The following is a 20,797-nucleotide window of genomic DNA, read 5'->3' as shown; positions in this document are numbered from 1 at the left end:
AAATAAAAAAGATTTCACTCAGTTCATGAGTAAGTAGTTATTTTTATAATTCCATCTCACAAAGGAAGTCAGTATTGCTGCAAAAACACCTTCCAAACTTTATGCCCCACTGAGTGCCCAAGGCAACACTACAGCAGTGATGATAAAAACTCTTTCTTTGTGTCCTCCACAGAGCTTAACCTTCCTCTCCCAGGGCTGCAGGGACAGTCTCACAGTCTATTCTCTGCACAGCTCCAGAGGTGCTGCCCACATAGATGCTGACATGAATGCCGCCCAGGGACTGCGCAATATGGCAGCCTCACTCTTGTCCTCAGAATCCTCAGTGGAAAAAGAGAAAGAAAACCTCTGGAAATCCAAGTCTAGCTGGATCTTACGGTCCTCTCATGCAGATATGAATACTAGGTCCTGGCTTTTAAGTACTGTGGACAGAATGACCTCTCTTTCTGTCCCAGGGGCCACTCTAGACCAAAACACATCAACAGCAATGACAGTGCAGTGGGGAGAGATCAGCCCCATCCACCAAACCCCAAGGCATACCCTAAATGCACCCGGGACAGCACCCAGGTCTTCCCAGAGCAATTCTTGCTGAGCTGGGCTTGGTGGACTCTACCTTGAAATGGTTTAGGAAGTGCTAACCTCCTTCTTCAGATCTTTTCTCTCCCCCGCCAGGACTTTTTTCATGTTTCTGAATTGGACCAAGCAGGAGTGCCTTCGCTCTGTAGCCATCCTTCCCTGACAATGCATACAACCAAAGCAGTCCCAGCGGAGAAAGCAACCAGGGTTCCCCGAGAGGACAGCCAAGTAACAAAATCAGACAGAGACCCTCCTGACAAAATCTGTTACCTCCATGAATGTGGCTCGAAGCCTGAACACGTCCCCTTGCATCCCAAACATGCCACACCTCTTGCTGACTGCAGCTGGCCCAGGGACATCTGGAAAAGGAACAGAAAAGAGGGTGTTTTCCTTCCAAACATCTTGGATCGGAGATGCTTGACCTCTAAAAGACTTGGCATGCTGGCAAAGGGACTGTGTGGGGTTCAAAGGGCTTGAGATCAATAAGCCATCACAAACTGTTTACCAGGAAGTGAGAAGACCAAATGGGAACATGGAATGGGGCCAGAGGGTAGGCTAGTGTGGATGGGTGGGGCTCTTCCCAGCAAGAATACAATGAGCGTCCCGTCCTTTCCCAGCCTGTAGTGCTGTCCCTAAACATCAAGACTAGTTGGAAACACCCTGCTGTGAATGACCATCTATCTGCTCCATCCCCGACCCTCACCAGTTCTCCTGATCCACATGTCACTGGAATGGAATCTCCAGTGAGTGTCTCTTTTCTCTCATTTATTTGTGATTTATTGATAGAGTGTGATTAAACCAAAGCTACAGGCACAAACAAATGTGCATGCTGCCTAATGTTTATAGCTCGAAGCATAACTTAAATATTTTCCTAAAACATTGAAAAATCACATGAGAACTTAAAATCTCCTTTGGAAGGAGAACAATGCATGAGACAGGTTTTATTACTTGTTATCAGTCAAAGGTACCAAAAGTGCATTGGCTGCCGCCGCCGACGTGTTTAGACCCAAATGGCATCTTCAAACCAGAAGCATCACCCGGGAGCTTGCCAGAAATACAGACCCTCAGGCCCCACTCCAGCCTGTTTGAATCAGAATCTGCACTTTAACAAAATTCGTAGATCTGCATTACATTAGCATCGGAGAAGAAGTGGGTTAATAATATGAATCTGCTGGCTGAGAAACTTACCCAACTCTCCATTGGGGTTGGGGTGGGGACAACTTGGTACAGGGATGTACTTCATTATGATTTCATCATAAGCAGGGCTCAATCAACTAGTAATGTAAAGGGATAAGCATCTTATCCAACAAACATACCATTTATTTAGCATCTACTATGTACCAGGCACAGGAATACAATATAAGACTCAGGTGTGCCCTCGTGGAACTCACAGTTAGCTAGGGGAATATGGAGAGGAAAACACATTCATCTCCTGCTCCTGTAAGGGGTAAGTCTGAGGTAACGGAAGCTGCCTGTTGTGTAGTAAAAAAAGGCCTGGACTTTGGAGTCTGAGAGACTTGGGTTCCAAATTGAGCTTTTCAACTTATTGGCTGTATGGCCTTGGACATACTGAGCCTCAGTTTCCTTACCTGCCAAGTGGGTATAGAGATAATATATGTAACATGCAGGACTGCATTAGGCACTAGAAATGGTAACTGCTTTTATTTTGCCACAGATTTTAGAAGCACAGAGGAAGGTGTTAATAAACTCATATGGGAAATATGAGTTTATCAAAGCAGGTGACTTCTTACAGGAGGTGACTTTGGATTTGGGCTGTGCAAGATAGACAGGCAGAAAAAGGGAAGGAGATGCCTAGCAGAAGAAAGAAAATGTGTGAAGTGAAAAAGGTATGGAAGGCACGATGAGTAGGGTGTGCAATCTGAGCAGGTCCTTTGGAGGCTACTGGTCTACTCTCTTTGCATTTAAGGGAAAAAACAAGCAGTGAAACTTCTGAAGCCATCCTCATTGCCAGTGGTAGAATTCACAGATATGGAAAGAGACAGCTGTCCTTCACAATACCTCTCTTGTGCACCAAATCTTCCCACAATTATGTTTCACTCCATGCCTCTTATTTGGTGACTGCTGTTTACACCATGTCCCCACACACTCTGTCATCTTGTTCAATACATATTTATAGCTTCAGGGAGTGACAGCCATGTTGCACATATGTGGAGTGTAGAGGGAAGCAAGTTTATATTTAGGCCTATTCAATGAATTTTGAAATTTTCAATGAAAAGTGAAAATTAAAACACACCTACTGCTAACTCATTCTCCTAAGCTGAACAGCTTTCATTCACAGGCAGGACTTTGGTCCCTAAAGCCACTGGTATATAACCTCGCTCAATTCTACCTCTCCTTCTTGATACCTTCAGTTTTCCTAATTGAAACGCAGTGATCTTTACCCACTTAATATTAGAGTCATTCAAAGTTTATTTTGGGAGGTATACAATTTGTGAATAAGGCTTCATTGTTGGACCATTTCAGATATATCCGGAGGCCTGGAAACTGGAGAGATAGGTGAAAGCATTTCCAAGCGGCAAAGCACCCTGCACACTTCAGTGTTATTGTTCTTCTGAGAGGTTGAATTAACCCTCATTCTACAAGGGGATTAGTTCTGATGCTTGGCTTGGAGAGTGGAGTGGAGCTGCAGTCTGTCTGCAGACTCAGGATTTGGTTTAGAAATAGTGACGCAGGTAGCCAGCAGAGCAGAGTACTGGTCTACGATGTGTGGGGGTCTGGCCTTTGGGTGCCAACTCTGGCATTTATTAGCTGTGTAACTGGAGATGAGTCATTTCCTTGCCCAGCCTAAAGCATCTCCTCTGAAAAAAAAAAGGAACTGGACTGCACTGGGGTTGCCCACATTCTGTTTTGCAGGATCCTCATTTTGTGAGATGTTACAAAGCGGTTCCTGGTTGGGAGTGGGAGAGAGAATTACCTGATCAAATACAAATGGCAGGCACTGGATGTGTAGAGGCTCCTGAGCCTTTAACAGGCCAGCCTATGATAGAAGCAAGAAGAGAAGGGGAGAGCAAGCAGCCCTTTCAGGTTTGGAGGCCCAGGCTTTAGTCCTGAGATTTAGTCCCAGTTTTTCCCCTTTCCTCCACTGTACTTGGGCAAGTAGGCTTACTGAGTTCGAGGCTCCTGACCTGTGTCATGGGGATAATGGGAATGCAACCTGCCTCACACGGTTACCAGGAGGTTAAGTGAGATACTACCTGAAAAGGGCTTGGCACACATTTATTATGCATTGAGCATTTGTTGTTGTTGTTGTCATTAATTACATCTTACAAGAAAAGGTTTGAGAGACACCAAATTAGATGTTCTCAATGCATTTTTTTTTCTAGCTTCAAAATACTAGGAAACTTCAGAGGAACTATTTTTCTAACGGCACACCTCTATACTTTCTTATTCTCTACTTTTTTTGACTTATAGAAAGAGTTGCCTCTCTGACTAGGTTTTTCTACAAAACATAAAAACAAAATATGCTCACTCATGTCCCACACTTAATGATTAACTCATTAAGCGAGGCCATTCCTAGCCCTTCGCCCTCACGGTGCTCTGCTACCCATCACCTAAAGAGAACCCAAGTTAAAAATCTCAGCAAGCACAAAGAAAGCCCTATGCAGTCAGGCAAGTGAAGATGCAGGCGATCTGGCCTGCTTGGGCCAGGACATTAAACTAAACGGAGGTTCAGGAAGCAGAGAGTTGACCCTGGTCTCCATCTGCTAGTGGGATGATTTCCATGGCAACAGAAGTATGTGGGAGAGAAAAATAAATGGCCTTGCAAGGAAGAAATTGATTCAGGTCATCAGGCCACACTTGCAGCTAGTTTCCTGGCTGACTATTTAATGCAATAAATAGTCATTTGTGCACTGCATGCCATTCATCCAGGAGCCAGACAGACCCCCCTATCTTCAACACAGAACAATCTCGTTTACTGAGGAGGAGAAAACATCAATCAGCCACAGTTCCAAGTGAGATACTCTAGTTTATAAACAGTAGGTTTTTCTGATGTGGGCTCTGTGTCTCACAGTAGCTGAGAATAGAAGAGTTTAAAAGAAACCATCACTTAAAAAAAGGTTTCTTGGAATGCAGCATCTAATCTGCCCTTTCTCCTGAGAAGAGGAAGAAATGTTTTGATGATTTTCTTTGGCTCGGGTTAGTAGGATGTGGTTCATCTGATATTATCGAGAAACTGAATGGTGGCAGGGACTTAAAAGGACTTAGACCAGGAGACCCCTGGGGATGCAAGGAGCAGAGGCAATGCTGGGACTCCTCTTTACTTCAAGCATTTGCCTTCAGGTGAACCCTGAGGGAAGTCGTAGAGGGGAAAAAAATGTCACCAAGAACAATGTAGGGTTGAGAGGAAGAAAAATGTAAAAGAAAAAATACAATAGAGAATTTAGGGATGAACATGGGATTTGGAATTAGAAAATGGGGCCTCTTCTTCCATCTAGGGTTCTTCCTCATGGAGTAACTCAGTTTCCTCCTCTGAAAAATGAATTATCCCTGCCCTTTCTTTTTTGTTTTGTCTCAATAGGGCTGTTGTAAGCATCATGTAACATTAAAAGGTAGTAAATTGAAATAAGTATTTACTATTATTAAAAAATTATTAGATGTGGTGGCTCATTCTTATAATCCCAGCACTCTGGGAGGCTGAGGCATGGGGGTTGCTTGAGGCCAGGAGCTCGAGACCAGCCTGTGAAATATAGTGAGACTTCCATCTCTGCAAGAAAACAAACAAACAAAAAACTAGGTGTGGTAGTATGTGCCTGTAGTTACAGCTTACTTGAGAGGCTGAGGCTGGAGGATCACTTGAGCTCAGCAGTTTAAGGCTGCTGTGAGCTATGAAAAGACACTGCACTCCTTCTTGTCCCCCATCCCTCCAAAAAAGTATTTAAAACTCAGACATAAGGCAGAAAGGTGAGTGGCACATTCTTTCAGTGTCATATGGAGGCAATATGACACTGACTCTCCTCATCCCCACAGGATTATCTAGAGAAATTTACTTTGTTCAGCTCCGAGACTTGGTGAAGTAACATGTTAATTTGCAGATCTTGGTCCAATAGAGACATAAACAATTTCTGTCCTTTCAAAAAAGATAACCCCAAATGTTAGGGTTTACTGTACTGGAAGACATTAACTAGTTTTGTAAGTAACCCATCAATCTTATCCTAACATTAAATTATCTATAAATATCTAACTCCTCAAGCACTTTTTAAACTGGCCTAAACACCATGCTGGTTCCCTCACTGATGAGTAGAACACAATCTTTGTTAAGTTTCACTTCATATTTGCATAACAGTTGAAATTCCACCTTTTTGAAAGTTGTATCTTAGTATTATCACATGCCCTAATGATTACCCATAGGTTTCATTCCAGAGGTTAAGCCTCTTCTTCAAGATTCAACAGCTCGTAAATGGTGGAGCTAGAATGTGAAACCAGGTAGGCCTTACATCAGAGTTGTGTTCTTATCCAATCTGCTATAGCACTTTCCACCAAGGGCACAGCACTTTACAGTTTACAAAGTATATTAACATCCCTTATCTCAGCTGGTTTTTACAATGATCTTAGGAAGTAGATATTTTACATTTTGTTCATGCACAAAGCTCCTACAACTGACAGGATTTGCCACTAAGAATGTAATTCACACACATGTTGTTGCAACCTAGAACCCGTGACTTCTTACCATCCCAGGAGTCTCCAGACCCCAAGCAGCACTCCTGGGAGTCTAGCTCTGACTCTGGGCATTGGGCCAGTTGGGTCCAAAAAGGAGAGACAGTGTGTCTGCAGGGGTGAGGGGTGCTGGAAAAGTTTGGGCTGGGGTAGCAGGACAAGGTCTAGAAACATTTACCTTGGCCCCAGGCTTTCTACCACTTGCTCCTATTCTGTTCAATAAACTAAAATGTAGATGTTCAAGGCAACAAATAGACTTCAAACACAGTTGCGGTTGGCGGGGGTGGGCACTGGCCAGAGGAGAAAGTGAATCAAAACCACAGGCTAAGTTTGCGGGAGAAAAGTGACATTGATTTCACTTAGTTTGTCTGCTGCCTCCCTGGAAGCCTGAAAGGCCAGAGGCTGCGTAGGCTGAGGACCAGATCTGGCAGCTGGAGCTCACACTGGGACCCAAGTTATGGGAGATGCCTGGATGAACAGTGGCTTGGGGGCTACATGTAGAAAACTGCTACCTAGAAACTGTTCTCACTTAAGAAATAGAAGCAAAATCCATGATAATCAAGAAGCAAGTCATTTCTGGGTTTATTCCCAACTCTTCATAGTTTTTCTGTATTAAGGATACTAGTGCCTGTCTCATTTTGAAGTTATGCTGAATCACTTTTAAAGGAATAAAGGTTGCTGGATGTTAGACATCATGGGGCTCCCGCAATGTGGCCCACCTCACCTGTCCCTCTATTTTCATATTATTTACTGTTTTCACCCAGATTCTCTTTCCAACCACCTGAGCCTCTTGCAGAACAAAATCCACACATACTCTGGGATTTTGCTCATGCTTGTCTAAACCTCAGAGAGCTTCAGACCCGCCCACTCTTTAGAGACCAGCTTTAGTCCCATCGTTTCCATAATCAAAAGGAATAATAGTAGCTGTAACAGGTTCTAGAATTTGTGTTTTTCCAGGCACTGTGCTAAGCCTGACCTTGTGCGAATCTTTTTTTTTTTTTTTGAGACGGAGTTTCGCTCTTGTTACCCATGCTGGAGTGCAATGGCGCGATCTCGGCTCACCACAACCTCCGCCTCCTGGGTTCAGGCTGTTCTCCTGCCTCAGCCTCCTGAGCAGCTGGGATTACAGGCACGCGCCACCATGCCCAGCTAACTTTCTGTATTTTGAGTAGAGATGGGGTTTCACCATGTTGACCAGGATGGTCTTGATCTCTTGACCTCGTGATCCACCTGCCTCCGCCTCCCAAAGTGCTGGGATTACAGGCGTGAGCCACCGTGCCTAAGGGAGGTATGTTGCAGTGGTTCTCAAAGTGTGGTCCTTAAGCAACAGCATGATAGCAGCTAACTTGTGAGCACAGAGAATTCTCAAGCCTCATCCCAGACCTATGAAATGAGACATTCTGCAGGTGGGACCCAGACATTGCTGTTCAAGATCTCCAGGTGATTTTGATAAACAATTAAAGTGTGAGACCACTGATATATTGTTCGTCCCTCTAGGTTACATATGAGATAACTGAAGGATGACTGTCTTGGTTTGCACCAGACTGTTTAGTGCCTAGGATGTAGAACTTTTTAGTACAAAAACCAGAAAAGCCTGGGAAAATCCAGTCTCTCTAATTAAGTGGGGTTCAAAGGGGTCAAATTAAAGTGCTAGAGCTTAGATCTGGAAACAGGTATCTGAATTCCAGATCCACATTTTAATTTAACCAATGCACTATAGTTCCATGCCAGGAAGCCTCTTCCAGATATTCTGCGGCCCTCACACGTTTTTCTCAACTCACACAAATGTAAAATTACAAATGCAATCAGTGCTAGGAAGGAGAAACAGTGTGCCATGAGATTGTCCTTTAACAGGGGGATTTTGCCTGGTCTGGGTGTGTGAGGAGGGCAGTACTCCTCAAAGTAAGCAAACTGTGATTAGCATAAAACCACCTGGGATCTAGCTCAAATGCACACTCTGGTTCAGCAAGTCTGGGGCAAGCCTGACATATAGTTCTACCCACCTCCCAGGAGAAGCCAATGCTGCTGTCCCAGGGACCACACTTTGAGTATCAAGGGGCTACAACAGTGGTTCCCAAACTTGTCTGCAACATTAAACTCTGGGGATTTTTAATGCTTCCAAACTCAGGCTGCACCCCAGGCCAATTTTACCACAATCCCTGGGAGCTGATTATAGGCATCAGTATTTCTGGAAGTTCCCAGGGGATGCCAATGTGCAGACAAGTTTTGGAATTATTTGGTCTCATCATTGTAACTTCAACTGTTCTAACTTGGATTTTTAGGCTCTAGGCTCGTTGGCTTAATAATCTCCCTTCCTGAAACTTTGTGCACTGTTGTGAGAAATGTAAATTGGTACAGCCATTATGGAAAACAGTATGAGCTTCCTCAAAAAATTAAAAGTAGAACTTCCATACAATCCAGAAATTCCACATCTGGATATATATCCAAAGGAAATGAAATCAGTATCTCGAAGCGATATCTGAATTCCCAAGTTCAGTGCAGCGCTATTCACAATAGCCAAGATATGGAAACAACCTAAGTGTCCACAAATAAATGGAAAAAGAAAATGTGGCACACACCCCCACATACACACACACAAACACACACAATAGAATAATACTCAGCCTCAAAAAAGGACAAGAATAATGCCATTTGTGACAACGTGGATGAACTTGAGTACATTATGCTATGTGAAATAAGTCAGGCACAGAAAGACAAATAAATGATCTCGTTTATATGTGGAATCTAAACTAGTCAAATTCATAGAAACACAGAAGAGAATTGTGGTTGCCAGGAGCTGAGGCTTGAGAGAAACAGGGAGATGTTGATCAAAGGATACAAAGTTTCAGTTAGGCAGGGCGAGTAAGTTCTGGAGATCTAATGTAAAGCATCATGATTATAGTTAACAATACTGTATTCTGTACTGGAATTTGCTAACAGGGTAGATCTTAAGTATTCTCACTACGTAAAAAAATTAGTTTGATTAGTTCACATTGTATACGAATATCAAAACATCAGTTTGGTCTAGGCTCAGTGGCTTACAACTGTAATCTTAGCACTGGCAGTCCAAGGCAGGAGGATTGCTTGAGCTCAGGAGTTTGAGACCAGTCTGGGCTACATAGTGACACCTCATCTCTATAGAAAATTAAAAAACTAGCTGGGTGTGATGGTTCACTTCTGTGGTCCCAGCTACTCAGGAGGCGAGGTGGGAGAATTGCTTGAGCCCAGGAGGTTGACGTTGTAGTGAGCTGTGATTATGCCATTGCCTGCAACCTGGGTGACAGAGTGAGGCTTTGTTTCAGCAACAACAATAACAACACAAATCCATCAAGTTGTACCTATTAAAGACACACAATTTTTATTTGTCAATTATACCTCAATTAAGCTGAAAAAAAATTTCCTTTTCATACTCAGCTTGTAGACCACCATTCCCTATAAGGAGAGTTTTTTTACAGCAAGTCTGGCTTTTGTTGTTGTCATTTCAACATCAGTCCTGGCACAAGCCTGCCACACAGGTTTTGGTGCCAAATCCAGTAATTCTCTTAACTAGACCAAAGGGAAACCACAGCCCTTCCTCTTCCTCTAAATTTCTCTGGCTAGTTGACTCCTCTGTGGGGCGCTCTGCCCTGCCTGAGGCCAGTAGTGGTCCCCAAACCCTCCCCACCTTGGACTGAGGAATCCCACCAGATGAAGGGCCCAGCTGGGAATGTGCAACACCCAAAGGGTTACAAGCTGCATGGGAAGTCATTTTTTTTCCTTAAGAGATATAATTTTTATGGGAAGTGGCCTGACCTAGCCAGGAAGGCTTTTTTCACTTTCCCATTTAAGAATCCTGGGGTCTATACCTACTATGTACTCACAAAAATTAAAAGTTAAAAAAAGAAATACCGGGATCTTGACAAGGGTCTGGACTTCTTCCACTGTTTGAAGCTCCCAAGAATTGAAACAAGGAATTGCCAAAACACGGTTACACAATCTTAACAGAGTAATGGAATCCACATACTCGCCAGTAGGATAACTGCCTGTCCATAACTTAAAGTCTACATTGTTGCCCTTCCTGAAAGTAAATCCTCTGCCTGGCCTTTCCTCCTGAGACAGGTCCTGTGTGTCACCAGAGGAGGCGGCCAGGGGGTTGGAAACCCAGGGATGCTGGGAAAAAGTCAAATGACAACCCTTTCCAGTCTATTTGCTCTTAAACATCAGGGTGACGTTTTGCATCCTATTCCATAATCTATATGTTTTTCTGTTGTAATGTAAAACAAATGTTCCCCATCTTGCTCCCTCCAATCTCAAAGCAGAACTGCTGCTCCACATTTGTCCTTTGGCTTCTTGCTCACTCACCTCCCCAAGCTTCGGCAAGCCCCACACTAGGGCTTTAGGCTGTGGCCAAGAGAATCCTGTCTTCTCAAGTATGATATGGAAGAGTGAGGCTTGCAGCCCACTTTTGTGGCAGAAGTCAGTCAAAAAAATGATTTGGATAAAGTGCATCCTAAAACCACAGAGAGTCTCACACAGACAACAACAAAGACCTCATCTACATTAGGGGTCATATGACAGATGCTCTTCAGGGAGCTGTGTGTGCATTTGCACACGCGCGTGTGCGTGTGTGTGTGTTCAAATCTATTTCTATTTCAGGGTGGCTCCTTGGGCATTCCTATTCCTCTGTCTGGACAAGCACAAATGTGAAGAAATCCCTTCAGTTTAGAGACTCTTTTTCTGAATTGTGTAATGAGGATAAAAATGCACAGACTAAACAAATTGGGATGAGCCCTACTGATCTAGTACTTAGAATTCTATGGATGGAAAACTTTTGTTTTGTTTTTAAAGATCAACCCTATTTGAAGCAACAGAATGAGAACACAATTGGTGGATGATGAGCTGATGGCAGAAGTGCCTGAATCGGCAGCACTTCAGGGTGAAGATTCCATGATTTTTTCTATTATGTGGTTTGTGTGTGTTAAATTTATCCCACGAACTGGCTGTAGTTGGAAGAGTCAGATGGATTTATCTTGTGATGTCAGGAGTTTCTGGTGTACCAAATGAAAGAATACTTTGTATTCTTTATAAGAAATGTCATATTCTCTTTAATTTTTAATTTTTTAAAATTAATTATTTCAATCATTTCTTTTTTTGGTTTTTTTTTTCCTCTCTCAAGATTAGTTTTTCCAGGTTCAATTCTAGGGAAAATTTGGGTTTGGGGCAAAATATACCGTATTCTCCTTAATGTCCCTCTCTCTCAACATGTCATGTCTAATGGGTAAAATTAAGTTAAAATCAGGGTGGTCACAAAGGAGGAAAAAATTCACAGAAGCCGAACATGCCGAGCTGGAGCAGGTGAGAGGCTGGAGCAATGCATGGTAGCCCCAGAGCCTTTGGGGAACTGGTGAAAGGGAACTGTTGCTCCTGTGGCTTCCAGGGCAGCTGTCCCTGAAGTCTCTGTTCCAATCACTGCATTCAGGCTCCTTGACGAACATGCCCCTGGGCAGTTCTGGAAAAGGCTGGCCAATTCCTCCTATCATCTTCTCCACAGGGCGTACTCTGACTTTCCTAGACTAGATACCCACTCTCCTCCCTGCTGAAGTCTCCAAGCCACCATGAATGCCCTTTCATGGAACACTGTTGTGCTTGTAATCACTTGTGTAGCTCTGCCTTCCCTTCCAGGGGAGGGGATAATTGGAGACCACCAAAGCTCACATCATCTGTGAACAAAAGGGGTTAATCTGGCTATAAAAACAGAGTAGAAAAGCAAATCCATATGTGGAAAGGGAAATAGAAAATGAAAGCTTTCTCTGTTTAAGACCTTGCCTTTGCCTTCCCTGCCCCATCTCTGCTGGCCAAGCTTCACTGATTTGAGACTGGTTCCAGGAAAGCTGAAATACCCAGACCCTGGGCCATGAACAAAGTAAGCGTATGGAAGTCTGCCTTTAAGGGTTTGGGTGATGGCGTTGATTCTAAAACCGTACTCCACCTGAGAAGCTGACCCCACCGTCTGCATCCTGAGAAAAAGCTCTCCTCCTGATTAAGAATCCATTATTGCAATTACAGTTCCCTTGGCCATCTGGTTTACCAACCGAATCTACCAGCAATGTCTACCTCTCATCACCGTATCATTTGGCATAAGGGAGCAGACACTGTGAGTGCTCTGCTAGCCAAGATAGGAGACTATCTGCCCCTTTTTCTTTTTCTTCTGTCTGCCTTTTGGATAATTTTACTCTTTTGTATTTTTAGCACTTTCATCAAAAAATAGACAAAAAGGTGATAAGACTCAACTCAGTACATTTTTCAAGGGTTTGCGACTCTTGGAACAGCCTGATGTGAGGGACTTTTGGACAGAGTTGCTGTAGCAATTCTATAAAATCATTCGCAGGCTGGGCTCCTTCTCCCAGTTGGCATGGGCAGCAGCCTTTGAGAAGGGGAAGCATGGAAACAGTCACAGGATCTCTCTTTTATCTTTCAAACGGGATGGAGTTGGGGTCACTTTGAAAAAGACGAGTATGGAACGAGGCAAAAAGTTCCAAATCCTAAATTCAACGATTCATTGCTGGGTGACTGGATCTGCATGATGGTGCGTGGAACATCTAGGAATCTGGCAGTCCTGGCCCAGGACATGGACTCCTTGTTGAACATTTTGTTGGCAGGGCGAACATGATGATGACCTAGGGGGAAAGGAAACCAGCCTTTGTGGCTGCCAGCTTCTTGCTGATAGCTTATATTTACATGGTGTCGTATCCAAAGCAGACCCACAAATCTTATGTATAAAGGACCCCACTGGACTGAAGTGACAGGATTTTTAAGGCTGAACTAATATTTTCCTTTGACACCAGTTCCCTTTGAACTAGCTGCAGACACTGCCCAGCCTAACATGAATAGTGAATTGTACAGAGGCAGTCTGAGAAAACCAGCCAAGAGGCAAAACCGTTCTCTGCTGTTTATTTGAGAATCGTTCACATTTCTAGAAAAGTCAGTCCATTATTTGAGCGGCTACCTGATTAATTCAGTCAGTGAGAGGATGGTCCTCTGATCTCCTTCCACTTCTAGACTTTTCATGGATCTTTTGAGCTCACTCAGAGTCCCAAAGGGTGGGCATTGACTGTTTTAATTACCTATGAAAGGGATTCCTACAGGGCAAAAGTTGACCTGGCATTTTTTGCCAAACTAAATGCTTCCAGAGGCTCCGACACAATTATTTTTTTGCTTGGAGTTGTCTTTTTCTTTCCCTACGTATGCCCTGGCAGCTTCTAGGAAAATGTAGTAAAGCCACCAGCCTCACTTTGAGCCAGAAGTTATCAAATCCCCTGGGAATCTTATTCAGTGATTTACCAAGCAGCTTGAGGGAAATCAAGATAGAAGAAAATAAAGCCCCCGTGGGGACCCGTAACTCCCCTCCCACCCCACCTTTCCTAAATGAGAACAAGCTGTTGGTGTCCCCAGGCCTAGTATCTTCAGGTTACACTTGGAAATTAAAATCTAACTGGTTTTGTGGTTCTTAGATTTCCATGGTTCTTAACAGACTCCTTCTCAAGGATACATCTGTAAGCTTGAGATCAACAGTACCTACTTATTATACCTCCCCAGTTTTATAAGATGCTCCTGATTTCAGCAGCCTGATGTCTTAAGAATGTCATCCTGTAGGAATGCCATTTGGTGTGTATGTATGTGTTTGTGCATGCATGTCTCTGAATTCTAAATTTGCAGCACTACTGATCTTTCCAAGGATAACACACTTTTACTGGAGTTAATTTTGGAAATAGGGGAGACATAACACACCAAGTTGGTGGATTTTTAATCTTGCCTGTCTGAATCTTAATATCTTAAAAGGAAATGTGCTATATAAAAGTACAGCAGGGTTATTAAAAGTCTTAAGGCTTTGCTTATGCAAATGCTTCCTGCTGGAAATCTCACACCCAAATTCCTGGGTTAACTTTTATGACAGTGGAAGCAGTGATACACACACACACATACACACACACGTGCACGCACATGGAAAAGGATTCCCTTCAACCAACATTGGTGCCTTGATGGTAAAATACCACTTGTGTTTTAGTGTAGTGCCTTTAGCAAGATGTTTTCCTGGTTTTAAACAAGCATCCTTCTTATAAAAGAGTCCTTTCTTTTTCTTTCTTTCTTTTTTTTTTGGTATCATGTGTTTTTAAAACTAACACTAAATATACTTTTTACTTCAGATGTTTTATCCTTTCCTTGATTTTCCCTCAGCATAATGACCTAATTGTACACACTATATATAGTTGGATTCTGTGTTTAATAAAGTCATAGATCTTTAGGACTAAACGGATCTTAAAGAGTAGTTAGGCCACATTTTTCTAAGCTCAGTTTTATGAAACAGAAATTAGGGAATGGTGCTTCACGTTGCAAATAATTCACTTTCAAGGTCTTGTTTTTAAAACTCATTTGCCACAATTCAAATGTAAAACAGAACTACAGAAGTCAAGTTACTTTCCAGAAAATTATCTCTTGAGTAAATTTAGAATTATTCATTTAATCATATGTCCCAGGAAAGATGCCAAATTCCTGCATACTTCTGAGCCTGCCCACATACAGTTCTTTCTGTTTAGACCAGTTCTTTCTCCTTTCACCTAACAAACTCCTATTTGTCCCTCAGATACTCCAATCATATGGTCTGAGAAAAGCCCGCACCTTGTATTTTGTAGGATCCACCATGATAGTAATTATTTAATTATGTATGTAACTCTTCAATGTTATTGTTTCCTGCTAGACTGTAAGCTCTATGAGGGCAAGGTCCCTCTATGTCTAGTTCATTGCTTTATTAGTGTCTAGAACAACGCCTTGCACATAATAGCTCCTCAATAAACATTTATATAAAACATCTTCATCTATGCCTCATCCATGTCTTCATCTATGTTTCATCTATGCTGTCATCTATGCTTCTTGGCACATCAAAAGTTAATATATGTTAGATATCCTGCATCTGAGGCTGATGCCCGAATGGAGAGTTGGAAGGAAAGAGAGCGACCCTGGTTTCCTCTGGTTTCCAGGATCCTAGCCTCCTCTGGTTATGTCGGACCCTCTGACTACCCTCTTCTCTGCCTTCCTCAATGACTTTCTTCTCTCCCCAAGGTTCTCCCACTGGCTCTTCTCCTCTCTTCTTATAGTCTACTCATAGTTTCAACTATTCTCTCCAGTTTTCATCTTTATCTCCAGGAATGTTTTCAGCTCCTGGAATATCTTTGTGGACAGACCAGTGAAACTGCCAACTCACTCTTTCCCTGCTTCTCCCATGTTTATGGAATCCTTGCCTGTCCAGCCACCCAGACCTGACATCTGAATCCCAGTCAGCTGCTCAAGGCAAGGAAACTTAGAAAGAAATGCTGTCTTCTTGCTGCAGAACCCAGCTTTTCCTCATCAAGTGGTCCATTTCTAGTTTGTGTCATCCCTTGTGAGGTGTACTCAGAAGGCAAGAGATGACCCTCTGATGGGAGAACCAATTTCTTCACTTTCTGGAAGGTGACTCACTAGAGAGAGAAAATCAGACTTCTCTAGAAAAACTCTGCTGCAGGCTTCTCTGTGAAATAGAATACAGACAAGTGCTGGGAAATTGTAAAAACTCAGGCTGATCAGTGAGTCAGTAAGCCTTACAACCTTACCATGGCATTTCTGGTTTGGGCTCATTGCTTTGGAATATCCCTTGATCCACACCTGCCCTTGGATGATTTGCTGACAGAGTGTTGGAGGAGCTTCTGTGCATGCTGGGGCTTAGTGTAGAACCTGAGCCCTGGCCACAATTTTACTACCTGTGTGGACCCTGGCAAGTAGTTTCTCGTCTCTGAACCTTGTTTTTTTTTTCATCTTTAAAATGGATCATAATCCCTATGAGCTTCATTAGGTGGTTGTATAAATCAAATATTTTAATGCATGTAAGATGCTTTGCATACCAGCGATAATCAAGCATGCTATGTTTATAAAACCTCCTGTTCCCCCTTCATGTATTTTGTTCTCTATATACCATCTGCGTGATTATTGACTTTTCCTTAAACACACATTTAAAAACTTATTTCTTGAAAAAAATTATCTTTAAAATATATAAAATTAGATGGTAACCATAACAAATGCAATAAATATGAATAATTAAATTCTAGCTAGGTATGATTGCCTTTTAAAAGTTCTGAGCCTGGGAACTACTTGCCACTTGTTTAAAGTGAAGTTCAGCAAGTGTTTGGGATGTTAAAGACATTTTAGCATCAGATTGAGACGTCCTCCTTGATATAATCAGAATAATGGAAGAACTGAAATGAGAGAAAGATGCTAACATGGCTCAATGTTGTCAATGCATGTCTGTGTATCAACTAAATTCATTTTTAGACCAACAAGTCCACGACCCATACTTCTGGAACACTGAAATTATGTTAGATATAGAATAGAAACAGTACAGGTTAAACATCCCTCATCCAAAATGCTTAGGACCAGAAGCATTTCAGATTTTGGATATTTTTCAGATTTGGGAATATTTGTGTGTGTGTGTATATATATATGTATGTAACAAGATATCTTGGGGACAAGATCCAAGCCTTAACATGAAATTGTTATGTTTCATATACACCTTATACACACAGCCTGGGGGTAATTTTATACAATATTTTAAATAATTCTGGTGCATAAAACAAAGTGTGTGTACATGAGGTCAGGTGTGAAATTTTCCACTCATGGCTTCATGTCAGCACTCAGGAAGTTTCAGATTCTAGAGCATTTCAGATTTTCATATAAGGGATCCTCCAGCTGCACAAAAGGAAAAGGTAGCGCTATGGATTGAATTGCCCACACTTCATTCATGTTCACCGTGACTAAGCATGTAACCATGGAACTTAATCCCTCTGGATCTTAGTTTACTCATCTGCAAAATGGGGTGATTTTAAAATTTGGAAAAAAATGATGTAGCACAATGCCTGGCTCCTGGCCTGTGCTTGGTAAGAGCAGTTACTATGTCTCTTGCTAGAGTAAGGCCTCTATTTTATCTCCACACATCAGAGGTCTGACATGGTTGAAATTTCTGGTGTTTTGGTTCTGAGGAGCAGAGGATGACTAATAACACTAAGGAGAAAACTTGGGGCCATTTTTCTTACTAGCAAACTAAAGAGGAGAATTAAAGTGATTAATTGGATCATTTGGATTTTAAAAATATCAACCAACAAAGCAATTTCTCCCTGCAAAACTTTGAATAGACCTGTCCACTCCTTCAAAAGAGTGGTTGTGGTCAACATGGTGTCAAGGGCTTGGCTAAAATTATAAAGCACTGAGAGGTATTGATATTAAGCATTTTTTTTAAAGGAGTGCCAACTTTAAGTCTTCAGGATAAGAAGAAATATGATGAATTCAGGGCCTTCTCAGAATTTCTTGCACTTCAAAGAGCATGTACTTGGCATTGATTCCGCCACTTTCCTGAGTTTGGTCAACGTGGCTGAGGAAAGGCAAAACTCTTAAAATCCATGCAGATGGAACTTTTCCACTGGCCCTATTTTGGTATAAATATTCATCAAGGACTAGAAACTTAAAGTCGATAGCTGTCTGAGCTATGAGAGGTTTGTACTAAATTTCAGCCAGTTTTTGGTCGTCTCTCCAGTTCTTGTCTCTCAGTAGGGCCTAGCCTCCTGAGATGCGGCTGCTGTTGTTCTGTGATCCAGGCCAGCCGCCTCCTCAGACCACAAAAATCACTGGAGTTTGTTCTCAAGAGACGTCCAGCCAGAAAGAGAGGACCTCGAGGTTCAGATGAAGGTTTAAGTTAGTTGTTTGAAAAAGGGAAATGAATTAAGTCCTGGCTCATCCACCATCCTAAAGCCCATCTTTTTGTAGACAAGCTTGAAGAAGGAGAATACAACTTGGAAGCATAAAAAAATTCAGGGTCTGGTTTGGTGTGCTGTCTTCCCCAATTCCTCTCACTTTTATTTCCTTTTCATCTTAAGATTCCTTCTAAACACTACCAGGGAGTCTCCTCCCCACTTCCCCCAGCCCACTCCTCCTTTGCCAGTTCTGATCTTGGTGCAGAATGGGAAGGCAGCATGTGTGGGGCCACACTGAGGGGTGCCTAAAGAGGTTAATGGTCTCCCCTCCTCTATTCCACAGCTGTTTTGTTTTTGTATCTTCTGCTCATAGGGTCTTTTTCCTTCTTTCTATCTCCTCAGAATTCCTTGTCCCTGTCAGAAAGGAGAACAAAGCTGCTCTTACCTCTTTTGATGCCTTTCCTTCTTTCTCCTATTTCCCGATTTCATTCTACTCCCTTTTCTATCCATTAGTATCAATGAGCGCTTAACATGTGCCAGGGTTCCAGGGCACATGCAAAGGGGAAGAGGGAATGGTCTCTGTTCTCAAGAAGCATAACATGGAGAATTTCAGCATAAACAGGATATGATGGTATAGGAGTTAAGCTGGCAAGAAAGCCACTGCAGATGCTTCAGGGCTATTCAGAAAACTAAGCGTGCATTCAGTGGGAGAGTTAGTCCATACTAGGAGTTCACAGGACAGAGAACTTAGTCTGAACTGATGGTTTTATCAAGGAGGGCACTGAGGAAGGGGTGGGATTTGGGAAAGAAACTCTCTCAGCATGCCCAAAGGAAGAAATGTATGTTCAGGAAATGAGTGACAGGTCAGCCTAGGGCAACAGAATGTTGTAGTGGAAGATGTGATTGAAAAGGGGCCCATCACATAGAAACTTGGATGCCGGGCTAAATTCAATGGCAAGATTTGAAAGAGTCCTGGTGGGAGCTCCCAGGGACTAAGTCTTCCCTTAATGTGAAACCTCCAGGGGGCTACAGTAGAAACTCACCCTCCATGCTTTGCCCTCCAACTGGTCTGCTGCCTGGATACATATCACTTTCCAACTGTTTATCAAATAATGTCTCTGTTATTTTCTAACAGTACTTCAAAGGAAAACTTATATGCAGTAAAAATGCACCAATCTCCAGTATTCTCTTGATTACTTTATATGTATATCCCATGTGACCACCATCTAAATAAACATGTGGAACATTTTCAGTGCCCCAGAAAGTTCCCTCAGGCCCCTTTCTACTCAATAAACACCTCTTCTTATAAAGGAGTTTGCTATTCTGATTTCTATCGCTGTTGATTAGTTTTGCCTGTTTTTGAACATCATAAAAATGAAATTACATGATATGTATTCTTTTGTGTCTGGTTTTATTTTTCTGCCTAACATATTTAAAATTAACCATGTTGTTACATATATTCGATTTTTGTTACTGCTAAGTAATATTCTGTTGTATAAATATAAAATGATTGGTTTATCCATTCTCCTGTGGATGGAGATTTGAATTATTTCCAGTTTGGAGCTATAATGAATAACACGGCTCCAAATATTCTTGCCCAAGATTGTTTTGTGAACATCTGTGATCTTTTCTCTTGGACATATACCTAGAAGTGAAATTGCTGGAATACAAAGTGGATATATATTTAACTTTTTAGATAGTACAAGACAGCTTTCCACGGTGGCTGTATCATTTTATATTCTCCCTGGTAACGTCTGTGAGTTCCAGTTTCTCCACATCCTCTCCAGCACTCTGTCCTGTTGGTATTTAATTTTACCATTCTGCTGGGTGTGTGACACTGTCTTATGGTGCGTTTGTTTTTCTGTAATGAATAATGACGTTAAGCACCTTTTCCTATACTTTCAGTTATTTAGACATCTTCTTCTGTGACAAGCTTTTTCTTCACTTGTTTTTTTTTAAAATTGGATTTTTAAATTGATTTGTAGGAGTTCTTTATATATTCTGAATACAACCCAGATCTATCTATCTATCTATCTATCTATCTATCTATCTATCTGGCTAGCTATCATCTATCTATATACTATATATGTATATATTCAAAATGAAGGTCAGAGCATCTATTTTTTGGGTTTCTTCCCAGCTTCAGGGAGACCTGGTGTCAGCTCTTAGCTGAGTGAGATGGCCAGCAGACATCCCCCAGGTTTGTCTGGGGATCAGTATATACAAATACTGCGAATATTTTCTATCTATGGATTGCCTTTCACTTTCTAAGTGGTATCTTTTCATGGAAGCAAGTTCATTTTGATGGCCAGCTTTCATAGTTATTTACTGAGCACTCCCTCCAGAGGGAAAGACACAAGGATGCAAAATTTGATTACCCTCTTACTGTTCTAGTATTTCATAGAGTAATAAGCAATGACAACTTTACAAATAATTTTTAAAAGTTTTGGATATTACTGCTATTTATCAAGCATTTCTTCTTTGCCTCCTTAGCCTTCTTTGATTTTGTATATATCCCTCTCTCCCTTTTTTCTTTGAAAGTCAGGTGCTGTGCATGTATGCTTGTAGAACAGTGCTGGTTCTTCTTGAGTGTTTATGACATGGGTTTGGAGTTCTTCTCTTGGTACTTTAAAGCTGCCTATCACCTCTTTCTTGCCATGATTTCCTACGTTAAAAATCCACTTTCAAGAAATAGGATAGCTGGTAGCACAGAAGGGCCTCCCGACCTGAGTGAAGACAGGAGAGGAAACCATCCTAGCCAGGTGGAGGAGCTGGCATAAGTAACAAAACAGATTCCC

At 42.1% G+C, this 20,797-nt stretch overlaps 1 protein-coding gene across 2 annotated transcripts in view; it reads right to left on the bottom strand.

Moving 5' to 3' along the window:
* LMCD1 (LIM and cysteine rich domains 1) overlaps positions 1-20,797 on the bottom strand; it is a 64,169-nt gene that overhangs the window by 32,138 nt on the left and 11,234 nt on the right. Inside the window, exons 1-2 of one of the 2 annotated variants that reach the window (XM_012471103.2) lie at positions 12,218-12,905; positions 844-932 (exon numbers count right to left, since the gene is read on the bottom strand). In XM_012471103.2, coding sequence (XP_012326526.1) covers positions 844-932; positions 12,218-12,244 — 116 coding nt within the window. In that variant the 5' untranslated portion in view covers positions 12,245-12,905. Of the gene's footprint in view, positions 1-843; positions 933-12,217; positions 12,906-20,797 lie in introns of those variants that run through there. The other variant, XM_012471096.2, reaches the window with a different exon arrangement.

Source organism: Aotus nancymaae, unplaced genomic scaffold (genome assembly GCF_030222135.1).
Source record: "Aotus nancymaae isolate 86718 unplaced genomic scaffold, 86718_ANA_hifiasm-v0.15.2.pri h1tg000046l, whole genome shotgun sequence".
NCBI classification, from domain to species: domain Eukaryota; kingdom Metazoa; phylum Chordata; class Mammalia; order Primates; family Aotidae; genus Aotus; species Aotus nancymaae.
Note: the sequence above shows the minus strand (reverse complement) of the source record. Positions and strands in the feature narration are given on the sequence as shown.